The sequence below is a fragment of the Crocodylus siamensis genome, chromosome 1 (genome assembly GCF_052110815.1).
Source record: "Crocodylus siamensis isolate JL-2025a chromosome 1, ASM5211081v1, whole genome shotgun sequence".
Classification (NCBI taxonomy): Eukaryota; Metazoa; Chordata; order Crocodylia; family Crocodylidae; genus Crocodylus; species Crocodylus siamensis.
The window spans coordinates 199,429,716-199,449,780 of record NC_143395.1 but is presented as its reverse complement, the minus strand read 5'-3'; the positions used below and the strand labels follow the sequence as shown (position 1 = coordinate 199,449,780).

Genomic DNA, 20,065 nt, shown 5'->3' with positions numbered 1-20,065 from the left:
ACTTCAGTGACAGAGGAAGGAGCCAGGTTTGTCATCACTCACATTGTTTTTTGTTTTCTGCTGCTCAGCTATCTCTTTTAGTTCCATGGCTTCCTTTTCCAACAAGGAGACTTGGTCAGCTTTCTCCTGGAGTCTGAAATGAAAGACAGATGGGAGAGAATTAAACAAAGAGACATGCCCTTCTGTTGTTCTCCTAGACAAGATCATGATCTAGTCCACCCAAATCTACTGTGGATCCCAATTGAAGTGCAGTCACATTGCATTAGCGACAATACATTCTTCCCACCTAAGTGAAATAAATTGAAGAAGCAAGGCTCTTTCCCCAAATGAAACTGCAGGGAGGTTATCCTCATTACTGGATAACATGCCACTGCATCCACTGGATGCAATCTGTTGGCTTATTGCAGCGTTTCCTAAACTTTTGATATTTGGGGTGCATTTTCTGGATTAAAACTCATGGCATACTTCACTCACCAGTCTGTGGACCAATTCTGCCATATAGGAGTGGTGGAGCAAGGGTCTGATCCCACCCATTTTTCATGAAATACCCTTTGGGAGATCACTGGCTTACTGCATTTAGGGAATACCAAGTTTTTCTTATACAGATAGAAGTGTACAAAGAAATGTACAATTCAAACAGAAAATAGTCAATAGGAAACGCACACAGTCAAGATACAGGTTTTAAACCGCATGAAATCTATAGAACACCTTGAGGTTAGCGTGCGCTTAGGTCCAGCCCAACTCTCTACCTGACAATTATCTGGGCTAAGATGATTGAGAGCAGCTTCCGAAAAAAATTAAGACCCAAACTTTTCACAGCTAGAGATTGTGGCTGTCTCTTCAATTCCCAAAACAGTGGCAATTCCCTGCCAGAGGTTGCCCCCTGCTGCCCCGTGTGGAAGCTCAACTTGGCTACTCAGGAACTGAGGCATTTGAGGAAGTTCAAAGAATTTGGAGCCAAAGAACTCACTCTGATTATATTTAAGCACTGAAACATTTTCAGAGGTACTGTATTCCCAGAGACTCCTGCTGACTTAAGCAGGGGCTTAACACTTAGCATTTAAAATACTGTTGTTTGTCAGCTGCTCTGTACAAATCTCAGAGAGCTTTGCCTAGGCTTCAAGTTGACTCCAATTTAAGGGACTTGTACCACGTTCTCTCCAAAGACGTGGAAGTCCTGGAAGACCCCTTAATCTGAAACAAATCCAACAGCTTCCAGTGCAGACCAGGCACATGCAGTGGTTTAACATCCCACTTGCCACAATGTTTCCAACAAGCAACCCTAGCCCAAGACCTTATGACAGGATTTGCACATACCCCACATTCTTTCAAAAAACTGACTTGGAAATCACACAATCAGGTCCCTGAATATAGGGTTTCCCTCTCCCATCTCCACAAAAGAGTCTGCAGTCTATTCTAATGTTTTTAAGACTCTCTTACATTACTAAGGGCTCAGACACATGTTAACACTGCCAGCAGAGCAGACACACTACCAGTTCTTTTGGGGTAGCTGGTACAGAGGATGCTATTACAGCATCTTGTCACTAGGTGATGACCTGTTTCAACTGAGTGAACAGCTCCAGGACAGAAAAAGGTGGACACACCATCCAAACCAGGTCAGTTTTATCTGATATTTCCCCAGGAGAAGCCTATACTGGATTCTAGGAAGTTACCCTTTTGTAGGGAAATACACAGCATATCCATTTCTTGTTTACAGTTGTATCATTGCCACAATTAGCATTGTATGTCTAGTTCTTAAACTGCTTTGTTTGGCTGCCAAAAGCTAACTGAACTGTCACAAGCTTAGACACAAACATCCACCTCTATTCCCATATCCTGCAGCTATGCAAAGTCATTAAAAATCAACAGACATCCACCGCCCATTCCAGAGGAACTCTGGGTCTTCTGTATTCATGCTTTCACGTGCACTTGCAATTAAAAAAAACGTCACTTCAGGATGGATTAGCTATTATTTTAGGCTAGCAATGAAGTCAATTCACACTTATAGGCTGGGTTTACCAGAGGGTCACCAAGTGCATGCCTACTTAACAATTTTATTTTGCCTTTTAATGATAGTATGCAGGCTGTCCTTGCTTCAAGAGCGTCAACACATTAACAGCAGCCAGGAAAGCCAGGGAAAAAGGCATTTCAACTCTTTCCTTTTTTAATGGTTTCAAACTTTTTTTTAGCACGCAGAAAGAAAACAGTGCTACTGGTGCACCCACCAGCCTTACCTTAGCTGCAGCTGGCTCACTTCTGCTTGATTAGCTGCCTGAAAGTTTAAAAAAAAAAGGGGGGGGGCTTTTTTAGCCACTGTATACTAACAGTCCCCCCCGAAGTGCAACTGAAGTACAGAGGGTTCTTATGAGAGGGACAACCCCTACCCCCATGTTAAGAGCATGTGACCTGCAAGCCTTTATCTTTTTCTGCCTCCCTTGTCTGGCCTGCTTCCAGGAGGGCTTCAATGGATTTGATCCTCTCTGTGAGCTGCATGTTCTCAGCACTGGCCTCCAGCAGCTTTGTTTTCAGACCGTCAAGCTCCTCGGATTTGCTTTTTGTCTCCATTTCAGAGGAAAGTAGCTTGGCTTGAAGCTCTGTTGGGAGAAGTGGAGGAGGCACACAGAGAAAACAAAACACCAAAAGTTATACACCTCTAAATGCAAAGGCCCCAGACGAGGGCTTGAACTAGAACTTGAAGTGACAAGGATTTGGTCCCCAGCACATGCCCTCACAAATGGAGGTACTAGGTTTGAGATGACAAGCAACCAACAAGGAACAAGGACAGGCACCAAGGGTCAGGAATGCCAGGTACCAGTAACCAGAGGACATTCATCCAGAGGAGGAGATTTGCAACAGTCATGCTTGAAAGGAGCTCTGCAAATACAGCCATGGCCTCTCATTACCACACAGCAAAACACAAGAGTAGGGAGAAGTCAGCCAACCTGAGCACCCAAATGCCCTTCCCTCCCATCTGGCATGTACAGAGAAAGGGACAGTGTATCCACTCACGTACACAGCTGGCAAATGGAGCAAGGGTGGACAGAACCCGTTTCAAGCAAAACAGCCCACAGAGAACATTGTAGGGGAACTGGTAGATGTACAAAGAGAGCTAGACCTCTTGCACTTTCTGATCTCCCTTGCCCCTTGTAATTTGATCTAAGCAAACAGTTTCCAAACATGTCAGGTCCCTGTTCTCTCCCCACACAGATGGGCACTCTTCAGACTGACCATGTTTGTCCAGATAACACAAGTGTAGCTACCACCTACGCTCTTTTTTGTTCTTGTGTTCAAGATGCATCCAGTTCTCCCACCATCACTTCCAGCCTCCTGCACTTCTGAAGTATTTCTGACAACACAAAACTAGACATCCCCAACCTGAGCCTTTGAAAGAGGCTATGAACTAAACTTCTTCTGGCAGAACTGAAGTGCATCTACACCCAAAGTTGTGCAACAGCAGAGCCCTGTGGTCTGCCAATGGAGTTACCAAGCAGAGCAGGGTTTCTGTCATCATCTATCAAAAAGGTGCATGCAGACTTTTCCACGGGCCTTCTGCCAAAAACAGTGGTTCCCCTCAATAGCCAAGACTTCTCCAGGGTACACTTCACATACTGGTGTGATCCCAGTAGAGGGGAACCAGATGCACACTCTGCTTTCTGCCGGCAGAACTTCTGTCAGTAACTGCCTTGGTTTCTGGAAATGCAATACACATCAGTCAAGTACACATACTCCAGATATGTCTCACCAGTGAGGCTCTGCTGCTGCTCTTTTGTCTTTTCTGTGTCGGTCAGCAGGCTTTTGTAGCTGGTCTGGGTTTTGCGCAGCTCTTCACTTACTTCATCCAGCCTCTTCTGCAGCACCGTCTCCGTTTCTTTTTGAGAAGTCTGCCAAGAGGAAGGAAGAGAGATGGTCGCAGATACCAAAGCCAGCTTGGAAAGATCATTCTCTATGTCTAGCACCACACCAACCTTGCATTCAAAAGAAATGAGCAAGTAAGTCTGCCCAGAGAAAGAAAGAGAGCATCCTGGACACCAAGGCCAGCCTGGAGAAATCAATCTTTATGTATCACTCTACATGCCAACCTGGTATTCAAAATACTAGCAAGTCTTCCCTCAGCATCCCCTAGGCAAAAAGAACCTCCTACTTCCAACAGGACAATTTCATTCCTCTGGTTTTAGTTTTGATAAAGCATGGACTAGAGATGTACAAACACCCTCCTGTCTCATTTCTGGGCTACAAGGACTTCTCCCCCCAGCTGAAATCATCAGTTGGCATTAAGTACCCTTACAAGTCTCCCTTTAATGCATAACCCCATCTTCTCCCCTAGGTTGAGTAGGACAGATTACTGGGCCAGATCCAAGTTGGACATACATTTTACCATGGCACAAGTCAAGTACATGAGGATGCAGATATCTAATCAGATTGCTTACTATCATGATAATTCAATGGACAAAACTGGTATGCAGGTGTGCACACTGTTTACCCAATATTTATGGCGGGTATGCACAAGGCGACTGTGCATACACACTTCCTGATGCATCTATTACAAATGGAACATGCCAAAACAATCCTCCTTCCGAGTGTCACTGTCCTTCTCCACGAACTTCTCATTTCAGGAGAGGAAAGGGAAAAACAGGATATCAAAAAAAAAAAACAAGTGTGTTTAAGAAAAGGGATGTGGGGCCAGCCACCCATAACAAGTTCACTCTTTGTACTCCCCAAAACAAGCTACACGCACACACACAGCCTTAGAGCAATGGTTGTTTTTTTCCCCTCAAACTTCCTTAGATCATGGCACACTTTCAAATCGAGTCATAGAGACATCAGGCTGCAAGGGATCTCCAGAGGTCATCTAGTTCAACCCTCTGCCTGAGGCATGATCATTCCTGTCCAAACCATCCTATACAAATCCATGATCTAAACCCCTGTACTGTTAGAGTTGACAGTAATTTTATAAAGACATAATGCCCTAGACATGTCATTTCTGTTGCAAAACGCCCATCCTCAAGGTTGACAGAGCCAGACGACCCAGCCTCACAATGGTGGCAACTGCCTCCCATCCCACTGCCGTTACCCCAGTGACCCTATTGTGGAACCCCAGTTTGAAAACCACTACCTTATAGCAACATATTCCACTATCCCAGCAACCCCCAGAGTGAGTGTCAGCAGCGTGCATGTGAGATCAGCGTGCCATTTAGCATTAGCTTGGAGCATTAGTCCTTCATCTGAGGTAGAGGCTGTTACCAAAGCTGCTGTAAGCTAGAAAGTTTATTTACAATAAAAGGGCAGAGGCAACCCTGCAAGGGCATTCACTTGCCTCTTCACAGAAAGGCTCAGAGACTAAGGGATAGAGCCCAGGCAGTAGACTACTGCTGCCATGATTGTTTATAAAAGGCCCAAAAAGTAGTAATCAGCTCTTTAAAAAAGGCATGGAGGAAAGAAGCCCATAAAGCCAGGATGCGACTTCAAAATATAGCTCCGTTACAGCAGCAGTCAACCCTCTAACCTCCAAGGAGCAGGGAACACAGCTGCTTACTTAGTAAGAGCCTCAGCACACAATGGTCTCAGCTGAAGTGAAGTATATATAGGATTGCCATCGGCTTCCACCATGTGCGAGGGGGTGGACACAGACATTAAAGACCTTGATGACTCAGGATCCAGTTACTACACAACACACCATGCTCTTTCCATCAGTTCTAACCTCTCCAGGACTGAGTTCCCATGGACGAGCATCTGTTCCCTACTGTAAAGCAGTCATGCTTATTTTGCTTGGTATCCGGTGGTAGAAGCACTCAGCTGCTTAGAGTCATTACAGACTTCAGCAGCATAGGGATGGGGAGTTCCTCCCAGCACGTTTCACGCAGTGGAGATTTTCTGCATGGTTTGGGCCAAAAAAAGAGTTTTTCCCATCTTCAAGAGTGGCAGAGGAACAGCATGCTCCTTGGCACACCCCTCAGAGAGACAAAGTAAGGAATGTGATGATTGTGCTGAAAGAGAGGAACTCCGAAAATTAAAAATCGTTTTCTTCCTTTCGGAGCGGCCAGGCAGGCTAGAGTTACAGCACATGGAGCTGCAGTCAGCGCTCCCTCACGTTGGTCCTGTGCTTACAGTGGCTGGTTCCAAGTCAGGATTTAGAGACATTCCTTGTTCTGACTTCAAAAGCTCTTTCAGAGGAAAGGCACCAAAAAAGAAAGCACACCACAAAGAGCTACTGCCCGAGTGGAGGCTAGCAACATATTTATGACTGCTTAAGGAGATTTAGCATCTCAAATCTCTTGAGAATTTCACCCACTTTCTCCTCCACGTAAGAAGTATGGATAAATCTATATTAAATCACGCTTGCAGACTACTTGCACTGCCCCAAGTTGCACCTTCTTTAAAGATGAAGGCCTTTGAAGTACTTCAAATTGAGTACCTGTCACTCAGTGGAACATGGGAGACAGCAGCAGCAGGAAAGCCATGTTGCTGGAACCTCTTTCAGGAGCAGGCTCTAAAGGCCAGGGGTATGTGACAAGAGGTCCTTGCTTACCTGGCATCTGCCTCATCCTCAGTTTGATCTCATGAGGGTCTGTGGTCCTATCCAAATCAGGCCCCTCTGAAATTAGATCTTTTCTCTGACCATACAGCAAACAGTCCCAGCAAGTGCAGATATGTATTCTCATGTGTTGGGACACGCACAATTTGTATTAAGAGCTGTCTAAGACCTCCAACTGCATCTCTACATGTAGAAAGGAGATAATAATTGAGGAATACTAAGGTTTGTAGAAGAGTTAAAACATTCTCCAGGTCACAGAATCCCAGAACTTGGGATCCTATGACCCAGAAAAATATGCTCAAAAGGTCAGGGACCATTGTGTCACAGGGGTAAGAGGCAGTTACCCACTCCCATCATGCAGGGACTCCCTCGTGTCCCTTGTATTTGTGGAATCAAACATCTCAAGATTCCCCTATAGACAAAATATACAGCAAGTACAGTTATCAGGGATATGATTATCACTTTTTAAAATCAAGCCCTCGAAACAGTCCACTTTGATCTGCTTTCTGCTGTGGTAGCAGAAGTTTGTGGGGTCACAGTGGAAAAATAGATGGATATAGATTTTTTTAAAAGGATACAGACTTTCTTGAAACAAAAAGCAACCTACTTCAAAGTTTTGGAAGAACTATAAACCCTCCTGCCATGAGCCACCTAGCAGCCAGGGGCTGAAGAAGAAAGCTTTCCTTTGGAGTATGACCTCCTGCTATCTCTACAGACCTTGCAGGTTCCTCAGCAGCATCCACGAGTTGGCCACTGCCAGGATACTGGGCTAAATGAATGGCCAGTACCATGGCAACTCTTAGATCTGCCACCTCTATGGCGTTACCTCACTGTACACTACTGCAGCCTGCATACAGGCACACCTACAAAAGGCAGGCCATTTACAGCTAAATCCATTATTAGCAGCACAGATATAGACAAGGAAAGACCAAAGCTTGCTTTAAAAACTACCTTGAACAGATACTGTAGCAACCCATCCACAGCAACACCGAGCTCATGCCAAGGTAGGGTAAGTTAGCCCAGGCTGATCTTGGTGCTGCTGCTACCCAAGTGCATCATCACCAGTGGTATAGCAGAGATGCATCCAAGATGGCTGCAGACATGTCCTTAACTGAAGCTACCTCATAGTTTCAACAGCATCTTGAGCCCCAGGTATGCATGCTGGGTTTTTAGTCTGTTCTCCCTCAGGCTAGGTTACTATCCACAAGATAAACTTAAGCTCTTGTGGGGCACACGAAGGGTCATCTATCCATCCATCGCCAGTCTCCATTATGCTAGTAACAGGTTCTGTGAATAGTCTTGGCATTACACCAGAGACTTATGCTCTTAATAGGCCTTAGGACAAACAACTAAAATAGTCTTCTTTGCACCTTTAGAAGTCTCTGCCAGCGATGCAATACGCTCAAAGAAAGCGCTTCCATCCTCCTACCACACATGCTGCCCAAGCCATGATCTGGACCTCATTTAGGAATCTGAAATGTGCAACCTGGGCCTTGTAATTCAGGAATTTACAGAGGAAGAAAGAGGCATGGTATGATTATGTGACAGCTCAAGTTTGCACAAGGATACTGTGCCAGAGGCAGATCTCCAGACATCCAGCCCAGTGCTCACACAGCAAGAAAGATGGTCAGAGCAATGGTAGCAGTTAAGGCAATTTTTTTTCAAAAAAGCAAGAGCTCTTTGAGTAGTAGGGAGGGGAGAAGAGAGCAGCAGTTTATTGGTGCAATGCTGACCTGTAGTTGGTCAATTTGCTTCTCGAAGGCAGCAGCCTTGACCTCCAAGCTCTTTTTCTGCTGTTCTTCCTGCTGCAGCGTCTCTGATTTTTCAGAAAGCTCTTTCGTTAGCTTGCTGCATTCTTGACGGAGCTTGGCCAATTCAGCATTTTGCCTGAATAGTCAGAGCAGAGTAATTTTAGTGTTCAGATTCTTATATCCCTCTCCAAGTCAGCTGCAGATAGCTATACTGCCCAAATCAACACTTCACTGGATTTTTACTGCATAAAGTCTTCAAATGCAAAATTTATCTGCAAACAGGTCATTTTCCCCCTGCTTTCTGGGACGTGCAAGCTCCCCAAGGGAGAGAAGCTTCCTAAAACCAATCATCATCTTTGCTAAATGGTGTTCCAGCCAGGGGCTACACATTTCCATACTTAGAGTTGCACAAGTGTGAGGATACAAGCTTCCAGATCCAAGACTACATTTTTAGAATCCAGGCAATTACTTTACAATGACAGGTTATTGGACACAGCATTAAAAAAAATGTAAAAAATCTGTAAAATGCATAGCATTGGTTCTTGAATCTTAACTGTACTTGGATTAAAAGTTGTACAACTGCTTAAAGAAAAAAAAAGAAATTGGAGTGTGCAAGTTCTCATGCCCATTTTAAAATGAGGATAAAAAAGATACTAGAAAAAGAGTCAAGGAGCAAAGCATGCATTTTGCAAGCCACTACCACGAAGTGTGTGATCAAGTTCATCCACTCTTTGCTCCTCCAACAGCTCATGATTTAGCTGTGCTCTCAACTGTTAGAGCACTCCATTTGACTGCCATTTTAGATTACTATTTCACAGAAGAATTTGTGGAAGTCAAGATGTCAACCACAGTCAACCACAGAGCTATACTAAAAATCAGATGATGGACAGTGACAATAAGGGCCTGGCCACATGTTCAATTAATGGCATGATTAAATCAAGCTACAAAGTTATCTCACATTTTTTTCTGGAATAATGTTGCAGCTTAATGCTCATTTTATCTTGCCATTAATTGGTTGAATGTGTAGCTGTCACAACTTAAGGCATGATTACCTGGTTAATCATGCCTGAAGTGTAACATGTAGAAGGCCTAACCCCTCTGACCTTAATCTAGTCATTTACCCCGTACTTAGAGAGGACATTATACCATAGTGGACTGTCAACTAGCAACCTCCTCCAGAACTAGATTAGCAGGGTGCAAAATGGCAAAGATTCTGCAGCCCATCAGTAGTAAAACAGGTCAATGTGTTTTCCTCTCCACCCCAAAATACACACTTCTTTGAGAATTTAGATCCTGAAAGTTGTAGGTCATGTGATTCATTCCAGTTCTCCTTGATATGCCTTCCTATCTGGGCAGACAGCCTCTTGTGATGCTCCAAGGGCTATGTATTACAACAGCTTCACAGTCTTCAGTACATTATGGGAGATGTAGTCCAACTGCAGATCCTAGTGTCTGGGACATAGGAGTAAGCAGTTCAAGTACCTCCAGTTCCCATTTCTCATTACAGGAGCAGAGCTCTTTTGGCTTGCCGGGGGTACTGGCTGTGCCCAGGTTTGGCTGGATTTCTGTGACGTGTAGGAGAGTTTCCTACACACAATCCAGACTTACTCCTGGCTTCAGCTGCTCTATAGCCACCAGAAAGTGTTCTCTTACTTGCTCTCCGTCTGACTTGTGGCTTGGTTTAGGGCATCCCTCAGAATAGAGTTCTCCTGCTGCAAGCGAGCCAGCTGGGTGTTCGGCCCATTCTCCAGCTGCTCTTGAAGAGACCGGATCTGGAAAGTCAAGGATGGCAGAACACTATTAGCCCTCCTATAACATACAGGCCAAAATACCAACTCCCCCCCCACCCCACCCCTTACCCTCCTAATTAGCCCATAGCAGTTTTCCTTCAGAAGATGTGTATGGTTTCATGCACACAGAGCAGGTGCCTTCTACAAGCCTGTCACATGTTATAATCAGGCATCAAAATCCAATAGGGAGATGGAAGAGAAGCATCTTCCATCTCATCAAGACGATACCTAGAGAAAGAGCTCTCCAGAAGGAGTTAGGCTGGCAGCAGTTAGGATATTCTAACCCCTGCTCCACCCACAACCCACCCCACACCCACATATATACAAAAGCCCTAAGTGGAGGTGCTACTTTCCCTCATTTAAAATCATAAAGCTGCTTTTTGTACAGCCAGAATGCAAAAGCACCCCCAAAAGAAGGATGAGCTGTTCCAAGATCCCAGTTCCACCAGGGCACCCTCCCTTCCATCACAACTCTGAAGTGACACTTCTCTTTCAACCATTTCAATAGCTTAGACATTCCTGGTTCTTTCCAACCACCAGATAAATTTCAGAGAGTAATTCCCATGAAGGGATCTGCGGTTGTTTCCAGCAAGTTACAGTCTTTTGAGCCTGGCTGTTCTTCTGCAAAACATGCTAGCGCTCAACATACAACAGGCTCAATGCCGAAGGTGGGGCAAGCTCTTAGTCTGACATTCTGCCTACGTATCAGAATGGTTTTCCTGGTCTTCAGAAAAAAGCTACAAGTCCTGAAGGCCAAGTGTCAGGTCACCTGTACTCCATGACACGTACAGATGTAAGAAAGTCAGACTAAGGTTGATTGCATTAAAGCTTTAGATGCATGTTCAGAGCCTCAGCCAAACTAAGGTAGAAAGGCATGAAAGTCACCTGGTCCTTATGCCTGCAAGCAAGATCAGCGCTGCACACCAAACCCAGCACAACAAAGGCATCTGTTCTCAACTCCTCCAGATTTTGCCTGGAGCATGCATTCAGAAGTATAGCAAATCCCCCTACCTTTCCTTGTAGCTGCTGAGTTTCATTCACATGATCCTGGTAACTAGCTTGCATACGAGCCTGTATAGCAGCAACCTCTTGCTCACGAGCCAACAGCTGCTCTTTCAGCTTGGTTTCAACAGTGACAGTCTTTGCCTTCTCGGCTGCGAGTTCCTTCAAGGAGATGGAGTTTCACTTAGTTTCCAGCAATTTTTTTTGGAACATGTCTTGTATAACCTGGGACATTTAAACACTCAGCAATTTTATGCACTGCACCATCACATGCTTTCACACCATGGGGAACTAAATTCATCTCCAATAAAACTGTTTGCATTCCTTCTTGCAGGTCTTGTTCTGAGCTGTGGCCACTGGATGTCACTGTTGTGCCATACTGGATTAGTTAAAAGAACAGTGCGAAACCTACAGTTCTCCAGATCAGTAAGCCCTTTGATTACACCCACGTCCAAGGTGGGCAAGCCCTCCCACCTGCTTTTTAAATGAAAGCACACTCTGTCCTATAGCCATCTGATTTCCCATTGTGCTACTTATACTCCCCCAAGAACACATGTTATTTGTAAGCAGGTCTGTAACATTGATAGGATGAGGGTTTGCTGGACAGCTAGCAAAATGAAGAAGACAGATGTACAGAGCGATGCTGAGCCAACACCCCTTTGCTAAGTGTCACTGCACTGGTAGCATTTTCATTTTTCCTGCTCTTACATCAGGCATGCTGAAGCGTGCTCTTGGCCTGTCTTTTTTCAGTCACATGTAAGAGCTTGATGTGGCTATTTCAGGGAATCCTCAGGTAAAGTGGATGCTTTCAAATGCAGGAACTGTACTCATGGCCCAGGAGGCCCAATCCAGTCCCACGTTGCTTGATAAGGTCTAACTTGTGGCTTGAGCTGCATGGTGTGGGGCATGCCGATGTCAGTGTGTAGGATTTCAGCTTTAGAGGAGACATTTAAGTTTGGTTCTTGTGCGCAGAGGGGGCTGGAAAAGTTACAGCATCCAGAGGGATATTTTTGGACACTGGATTGCCTTCAACGCAGGCACTATGCTGAAGTGTGTGTTCACTGTGTACATGGACAGGAAGGAATTTTCATGACTAAGAGGAACACAGGTACATTCAGTTCTTTCCACCTTCCTCCCCCACAAAGTGCCAGTAAACAGCCCGTTCCTGAGCTTTGGTGCCGAGGAGAAAAGATGAGTTTGGAATAATTCCTATCCTCGTGAGACTGCAGGGCTTCATGAAGTCTGTATTTAGAGATCAAAACCAGGGGTAATTATGACTGGTAGCAGTTTGGGGGAGGAGAGGGAAGGAGGGGAGGGGGAGGAAGAAAGATGGCTTTGACCTCTAATTACCAATTCAAGTTAGCACAAAAAGTAGACTCCTTTTGTACAAAAGACACTTCCTTTTCCAGCTGACAAACGGCACGGGGGAGGGGATAAACACCGCACTTAACCCTCACGCTTAGCAAATATGAAATTGTGCTCATCCACCAAATTCTATAGGAAAAGAGAAAAGAATTGTGCACCCTTTTGCCAGCTTTGGCTTGGGGCGGTTTTGCAAATGCCTTACAACCTGCTTTCATAAAGCTGCATTTTACAACTGGAACTAAAACTTAACATAAGCCCTTGGAAAGGCATTATGTTTGTACAGTGCTTAGCACAATGGCACTGTGGGTCCATGACTGCATGGGCTAATGCTTTGACTCTCCACGTGGGCGCCACATACAAGTCACTGTCATACCAGGCAACTGTTTTTCACATAAAAAGGGAGCAAAGAAGTTTAAAAAAAATTAAATAAGAAGACATCAGCTAGACTGTGGAGCCCAGCCCGCTGGGTAAATCATTAACTGCAATTCCTAGCAGACAGGCAGTTATCATACTGTTATCACATCAAAGGGGAGGGAGAAAAGCAGTGTAACCACCTAGGTTAAAAGAAGTATCAGAGACACGTAGAGGGCACAAAGCTCTTACCTTGTTAAGCTCCCTCAGTTTGTTTTTGGCAGCAGAGGCATCTTCCTGTTCAGCAGAGAGTTGCTTCTCTTTCTCTTCTAGTTGACGTTTCAGCACAGTAACTGGGTCACCTTTCTGGGTTGCCTAAGGACAAGAGGTCACACACTGTTTGTACAGGCTCTCTTAGAACCTGCTTATTCATCAGGGCATCGTAGGAACATGTGCTTCCATCTTCAGACCCCAGGGCTGGAAGGGACCTGAAGGCTATCTAGTCCAACCCTCTGCAAAGATGCAGAATGTGCTGTTCCTAGACCATGGATGGGCAAAACGCGGTCCGGGGGCCGGATGTGGCCTGCCAGGCCATTCTATCTGGCCTGCGGGGCCCCTAAAAAATTTAGAAAATAAATATTTATCTTCCCCTGGCTGCCTGTCATGTGGCCCTCGATGGCTTGCCAAAACTCAGTAAGTAGCCCTCCACCTGAAATAACTGCCCGCCCCATCCTAGACCATCCTGTCAAGAATACCTCCTCTTAAGGACCTCATAAGAAAGTGATTCTATAGCTCCCCTGAGCAACATGGTCCATCATCCTACAGTTTTTGCAGTAGAGGAAGTTCCTCCCCGAGATGTAATCTAAATTTGATTTGCTGCACCTATTACTTTGGTTTTCCCTTGCTAGAGAGCAGGAGACAATATCCCAGCCCAAAACTGTATTTGCTTTTTTAGCAGCTGCACCATGCTGCAGAAATACGTCAAGCCTGTGACCCACCACAACTTCTAGCTCTTTCTCAGCTACCTTGCTACCTAGGCAGTCAACTTCCGTTCTGTCTGGGCGTCTGGTTTTCTTTTTAAGCAAGGCACCATTGTTCTCCTCTGTCGAATTCCGTTCTGTTGTCAACTGCCCAACTCTCCATTCCAATCGTATCTTCTGTAGGAGAATCAAGCTCTCCCAGTTTTGGGTCATCTCCAAACTTGAACAGGAAAACTCTCTTCCTGCATCCAAATCGTTAAGTAAGAAGTGTTCAATAGCACTGTGCCCAGACCAGACTCTACAAACCTTTCTCAGTCTACCTATTATTCCAGCAATGGGCCCATTTATAATTATTCTTACTGAAGGTTATTCAGTCACGTATGCAGCCATGTAACAACAACTCTATCTAGTCCACACCTTCAGCATACTTGTGCACACCAGGGGAAGACAGGACGTAGAACAGGGGTAGGCAAAATGCGGCCCACAGGCCAGATGCAGCCCACCAGGCCATTCTATGCAGCCTGTAGAGCCCCTAAAAAAACAAATCTAGAAATTTAATATTTATCTGCCCCTGGCTGCCTGTCATGAGGCCCTTGATGGCTTGCCAAAACTCAGTAAGTGGCCCTCCACCTGAAATAACTGCCTGCCCCAGTGTAGAACCACTGAGAAGGTACACACTTGGCCAGAGCAACTGTGAAAGGAAGTCTTCTGCCAGACCATAGCTTAACACAAGAGCCAAGAGGAAAAGTTTCTTACCACTAGGGATGTAAAAAGACTATGGCATTGGGTTACTACAGCAATGCAAAGTCTCCTAATTTAATGGGGAGCTAGGTCTTTGCATTTTTGATCTGGAGTGGAAGTTCAGAACTAGGCTGTCAGACAAATGCCCCATAAAGCGGGACCAGTTACAGAAGCCTTCCACCCACACAGGTCTGGAAAGTGTACGAAGTACAGAGGGTCTTCAGGACTGCCGACTCCACAACATGACAAAGCATATGTAAGGAACACCAAACAGTTCAGCACAGAGCACTTCATCCACAGATGGCAAAGCACTACAAAGAACCACTGGCTCCATTTTCCACACATGGGGAATTTCAAGCTCTGCTTTGCCATTAGAAGATGGCAGGAACCCAGGTCTTCAGGATGCTTATCCAGTCTCCTCACCACTAGACCCTGCCTCCCCTAGATTGATGCTCTTAGGATTGTTACACATTCAGCATCTGAGTTGCTCAAATGTAGACTGTTGCAAGTACTACCCTGGAGTTGGGAGCAGTCACACTTCGGGGCTAAAACCCTTCTCTGACTGTCCCCCATCTGCACAGCTGTGACTTACTACAAGAGGGCTCGCAAGCAGACACTGGACTATCAGCTATAGCTGTGAGTTGCCACTACAGAGCAGGTGAGCCAGGACAGGCTTCTAACCCTGCACTAGGTAGTGGTGTAGAAGAGATGCGGGGAGCGGGGCAAGGCAGGGGGCGAGAGGGCAGGAGCATGAAGCTAGAAGGTGGAGAGTTAATGGAAGATGGGTGGGTAATGAAGTGTGAGATAGAAATAAAATGGGATGGGGGAAGGATGAAGTCAGCTGCTGAAATATAAAATAAAGAGAAGTAAAAATAAAAGAGAACCTAAAAATAAATAAAAGAGAGAAAAAGTAAATTAAAGAAGGCCTCTTGTTTTAATAAATTGAGACTTGGGTTTAGGGTTGCTTGTCATGCTTCCCAGGGTGGCTAAGAGGTGGGAGCGGTGAGGGAAGGCACTTTTACGGAAGCTACTGCCCCTGTCCAGAGAAGGAATCCACAGCTCATGGGGACCCAATCTGACCCCTTTTGTTCTACCCTCCCCCCAAACCTATCCATAACCTGTGACCTGGCTAGCTCCTATGTGCTCTGCGGGCTGTTTGCATAGGATTGGGGGTGGGAAGGTCCCACACCTAGGGGTGGGAGGCAGAGTTGGGTTGGTGCCAGACTCACCCCCAGGCAAGAGAGTTTAGGGGGTGGAAAGTTTGTCCATGCAGAACAGGAGGGTGGGGGAAGACACTCTGCATTCTGGCATGTGAAGGTCTGCAACTTGGATGGCTTATCTGGGCGGAATGGCCACACATTAATGGAGCACAAGCTGGGTAACACAGATCAGAAACAAAGCTTGCCTTGGAGTGGTGTAACTAAGCTGCCCAAAAATACTACTTTCAGGTGTTAATGTGTGGACAATCCAAGGGTTAAGAGCTCTAGGAGCCACCTAAAATTAAATGTGAAACAAGGTCCTTATAGGCGAGTGTGGAACACCACATTTCCCTTTCACTGCCACCCAAGGTCACATAAGAGCCTTTAGCAAAACAGTGAGCATAATACAAAGTTAAGGCCCAGACTATTCAGTTTCAGCTACGAGATCAGACGTTCCACTGAGCAACCTCCAGTTCCTGCTAGAAGAGACAAGGCGATCCTCTCATTTTAAAAGGCAGCTTATGGAGGAAGTTTGTGAAGTTGGCTTAGCCAAGTACATTGCATGTTATGAAGGTGGGTCAGATCTTTAAATACGAGTATCTCTATAGTTCCATCTGACTGACACCAGCTGAGGTTCTGGCCCGAGACCTCCAGCCCCCGCACTCCTGGAATGGGCCTGTGTCACACTCAGGCCAAGAGGATGTTAGAGAACTACATGAAGCAGCTGCTGGTCACTCTCACTTGACCACAGGGAAGTCAGCAGCCGAGCTGCTCTGACCTAGGGAGTTATACTACCGTGTGCCACGTGTCCTGGACAACACCAGCTCTCTCTGTCAGGATCTCGATGAGTTGCTGGGCCTCTCCCTCACTGAAGATCATGCTACTAATGGTGGAAACCAGGGTCTTGTATGGCAGGTAGAGGGGACCATCAGCATCTGCAGGCACTAGAGGGAAAAACAAGAGTGGGGGAATTATATAAAGCAACAAGGTACTGAACAATAGCAAGTTTGTGACATGGGGATTTGCACCAGTTTATAAAGTTAGCATGGACTCACTCATTTTGGATCAAGGGTCTTAGGATATGCCCAGACAAGCAAGTCATGATGAAGCAAGACTGGCTAGGAATATGATTCATTTAAGTGCCCGCATTCATGTTCCTACCTACTGGTACTTGAGTCACACTGTACCCCTCACCAAAAGCAGGGCAAGGCATTTTATATTTACCACAGGATAAAAGTGTGCACATGGGCCGTTGCCACAGAGCAGCCAAGGAGCCACAAAAGTTCACACCAGGCAAGGCATACATACTTCACAGCTGATACCACCCTCTAGCTTAGCTTAAGCCAATTCCTGAACAAACTCACTAATTTATCAAAATATGCATCTTCAGTTTCTTAGCAGTGGTTTGATTAGAATCGTTTTTAGTTACGCTTTTACACAGGGTAGTACAAAAAACTGGCAGGAAAGATTTCAACAGCATGTGCAGTCATCCAAACACGAGACCAGTTCATAAGACACTTAAAACACTATATATAGAATACAGGACAGCGCAATGAAAGGCATCATTTTTGGTCTATTGTTTAGCAAGGTATGTGTCAAGGTCAAACAATCCTCAGGCAGAGCAATTCCCAGCACACAGCAAAGCATAAGAGTGAATTTTAATAGCTTAGAGGTGAACAAGTGGGGCTCATGTCAAACCTATGAGCATCTAGTTAGAATCCCGTATCAATGGCATGGCATTAAAAACAAAAAACAAAAAAAAAAAACAACTTTAAAATCTTTTGGAAATCTTCACAAGAAGAATCAATATCTTGGTATGGACCAAGTGGTGACAACAGAGCATACGCCATTTCTTCCTATGCACCTTAATTTCTAGAGCTCTGGCAGTTCAAGAAGCATCACCTGCTAACTTGGGTAGTTACAGATTAAATCATTCGGACACAGCAGAGATGGAGAACAGCTGGAGAAACGGCATTTCTCAAGATTAGTCTTCAGGAGTGATGTCACCTCCAGAATCCACTTCTGAAGTGCTACAGCAAGTTGTAAAGAGTCTGCATTTAAAAATTTGCATGTGCACAGGAGCCAAGTGTCAGTGAAAACAGTCAACTTTCCATAATCCAAGTACGTACAAAGTGACCACTGTGAGCAAGATGCAAGCATCCCCTGGCTTGGAGAGCTGGTCCATAAGGTTTGGAGCCTGCCCTGCCTCTCCAAACCACTTCATTAAAAAGAGCTATTTCCTCGCTTGAAGACTGTAGTGCAGAGAACCTGAAGTGATCGCTTATTATCAAGGCACCACGTTCTGCAGGAACTTGGTTTCAAGTTATACCAATGCATCAGATAAGTTTTAGGAGAGGATGCTCTCCTTTGTGATCCTAGCTAATCCAATACTGCCACTGAGAAGATCCATGGCTTTGAATTCACAGTATTCTGTTACCTATGTAGCTCCAGCTCTCAGCGTGCATCTCAGGACTGGTCTACAGACAAAGTCATTCTACAAATAAAAGAGGCAGGGTGTGATCCATTCAGTAATACAGGCAACTGCTGCTTAGCGCTCTTAATTGGTTCTCAAAAAAAAAAACAAACGTTACGCAGAATAGCGTTAAGCAAAACCAATTCTGATGAACCAAGATGGCAACAAACTGGCGCTAAATTGCACAGTGAAGCTGCATGCTGCCAATGCATTGTGGCGCTAGTGTACTGCTGTCAGCTGTATGATGCCCATGAGCGTTATAACAGAACTCACTAAGCACTAAGTGGAATCAGGTATCAATATAAACCGAGGGTTATAGTGAAATAGTGCTAAGCGAAACACTGTTAAGCGGGGGTTGCCTGTACAAGTATACACAAAGAGAACCTATAACAGCTTAAATTCTGGTCCATTTTCCCACGTGCACAAAACCGCAGACAGAATCTGCTTGAGGATTTCCCAGCTAAACAGCCCATTACGAGCTGTAAGCTCCCCAAGGTCACACCATTACTAATGGAAAAAGAGCATCAACCAACAAAGAGGAACCATGTGGTCCTGAAAACAGTTTCTTGGTGGTGTTTCTTTTTCTTATAAAAGGAGTCAAGATTCTAGAGTACTTCAGAATCGCATTCCCCTACTTCAGGTCCTCTTCCGTCCAGAAGAGAAGAAAATTTCATACAGCTTCTAGCTAGCCATCTACCTTAGCTAAGAACAGACACTGCATTTATCCCTGGATACACTGTGCTTCTATTTGTCCCATACACTAAACCTCGATTTAAAAAGGGGAAAATGCAATGCTGCCTATCAGACACTGCATCATTGAATCAATCCTAGAATTAACTATACAAACATACTTTGCAATATTCCCAGGATAAACTATTACTACGTCTTATCTGGGAAACGTTTTTAGGATTTATCCTGGTGCAACAGGCATGGATGTCTATGTTTGCATTCTGTCCTGAAATAGAAGCATTTTATCCCAGGATAATTGTGATGTCTGTTGGCAGCTTTAGTCTTTCTGTTTAGAGCGATGACAACTCACCTTTTTAGCACTCAGGCTATCTACAGATGTGCTGGCTCGCTTTTTAGTTAAAGCACCCCTGCAGGCATTTTAAAACATGGGGAGGGGGGCTTAATACAATATGTCAGTGACCGTTTTTAATTAGAGTGGTTGTCAGGAAACCACGCTAATTAAAACGGCCCCTCCCCACCCTTGAGCATGTGTATAGGCAGCCTTAATGTCTTGTGTTCAAACTACACTGCTGATCCAAAAGGTGCAGACAGAAGGGCAGCTCCTGGGTACAACTCATGGCAATTTATAGAAAGCACCATGAATTAAACTGATCCTCCCAACCCAATGGATGTTAGCTGATGAATCAGGAGGGTGAAGGATCAGCTCTAATTAGGAGCTGAGTCTCTACAGCCTCTTCTAGCTCCATCCTGGCATCTTGCAACTCTGCTTCTGTCTCCGGATGGGAGGGGGAGAAGGCAGAAAAGGGAGGTCTGTTCTGGGCTTCTCAGCCCCACTGGAGTGGGTAGGTTACAGCTGCCTCTACCCCCCAGGTGAGGGGCTCTAATCCCCCCCACACACACTACAGCAGGGCTGAGAAAACCCTATAACAGACCTTCCTTCCCTGCCTTCTCCCCACTCCCATCCAAAGAACAGCAGCTATGGCCAGGCTGCACTGCAGCGGAGGCAGATGGATTAATGAAGGTGCTCCACTTTGGAGCATCTTCATTTGAACCCTCACACAACAAGGGTTAATTTGTCGCGTGACTGGAGCACTCTGCAGCCATGCTCTTCTTTTGGGCATGGCTTTAGAAGCACTTTCAAAGGGCCAATTCCACAACAAATGTCATTTCTGTCTGCTCCCAAAGGGCATT

General features: G+C 45.3%; 1 protein-coding gene across 2 annotated transcripts in view; it reads right to left on the bottom strand.

Moving 5' to 3' along the window:
• RRBP1 (ribosome binding protein 1) overlaps positions 1-20,065 on the bottom strand; it is a 60,437-nt gene that overhangs the window by 16,030 nt on the left and 24,342 nt on the right. For both annotated transcript variants that reach the window (XM_090052307.1, XM_090052317.1), the window contains exons 3-11: positions 16,507-16,655; positions 13,044-13,166; positions 11,085-11,237; positions 9,937-10,055; positions 8,266-8,419; positions 3,743-3,881; positions 2,407-2,594; positions 2,235-2,272; positions 43-133 (exon numbers count right to left, since the gene is read on the bottom strand). In XM_090052307.1, the coding sequence (XP_089908433.1) occupies positions 43-133; positions 2,235-2,272; positions 2,407-2,594; positions 3,743-3,881; positions 8,266-8,419; positions 9,937-10,055; positions 11,085-11,237; positions 13,044-13,166; positions 16,507-16,655 (1,154 nt within the window). The remainder of the gene's footprint in view (positions 1-42; positions 134-2,234; positions 2,273-2,406; positions 2,595-3,742; positions 3,882-8,265; positions 8,420-9,936; positions 10,056-11,084; positions 11,238-13,043; positions 13,167-16,506; positions 16,656-20,065) is intronic.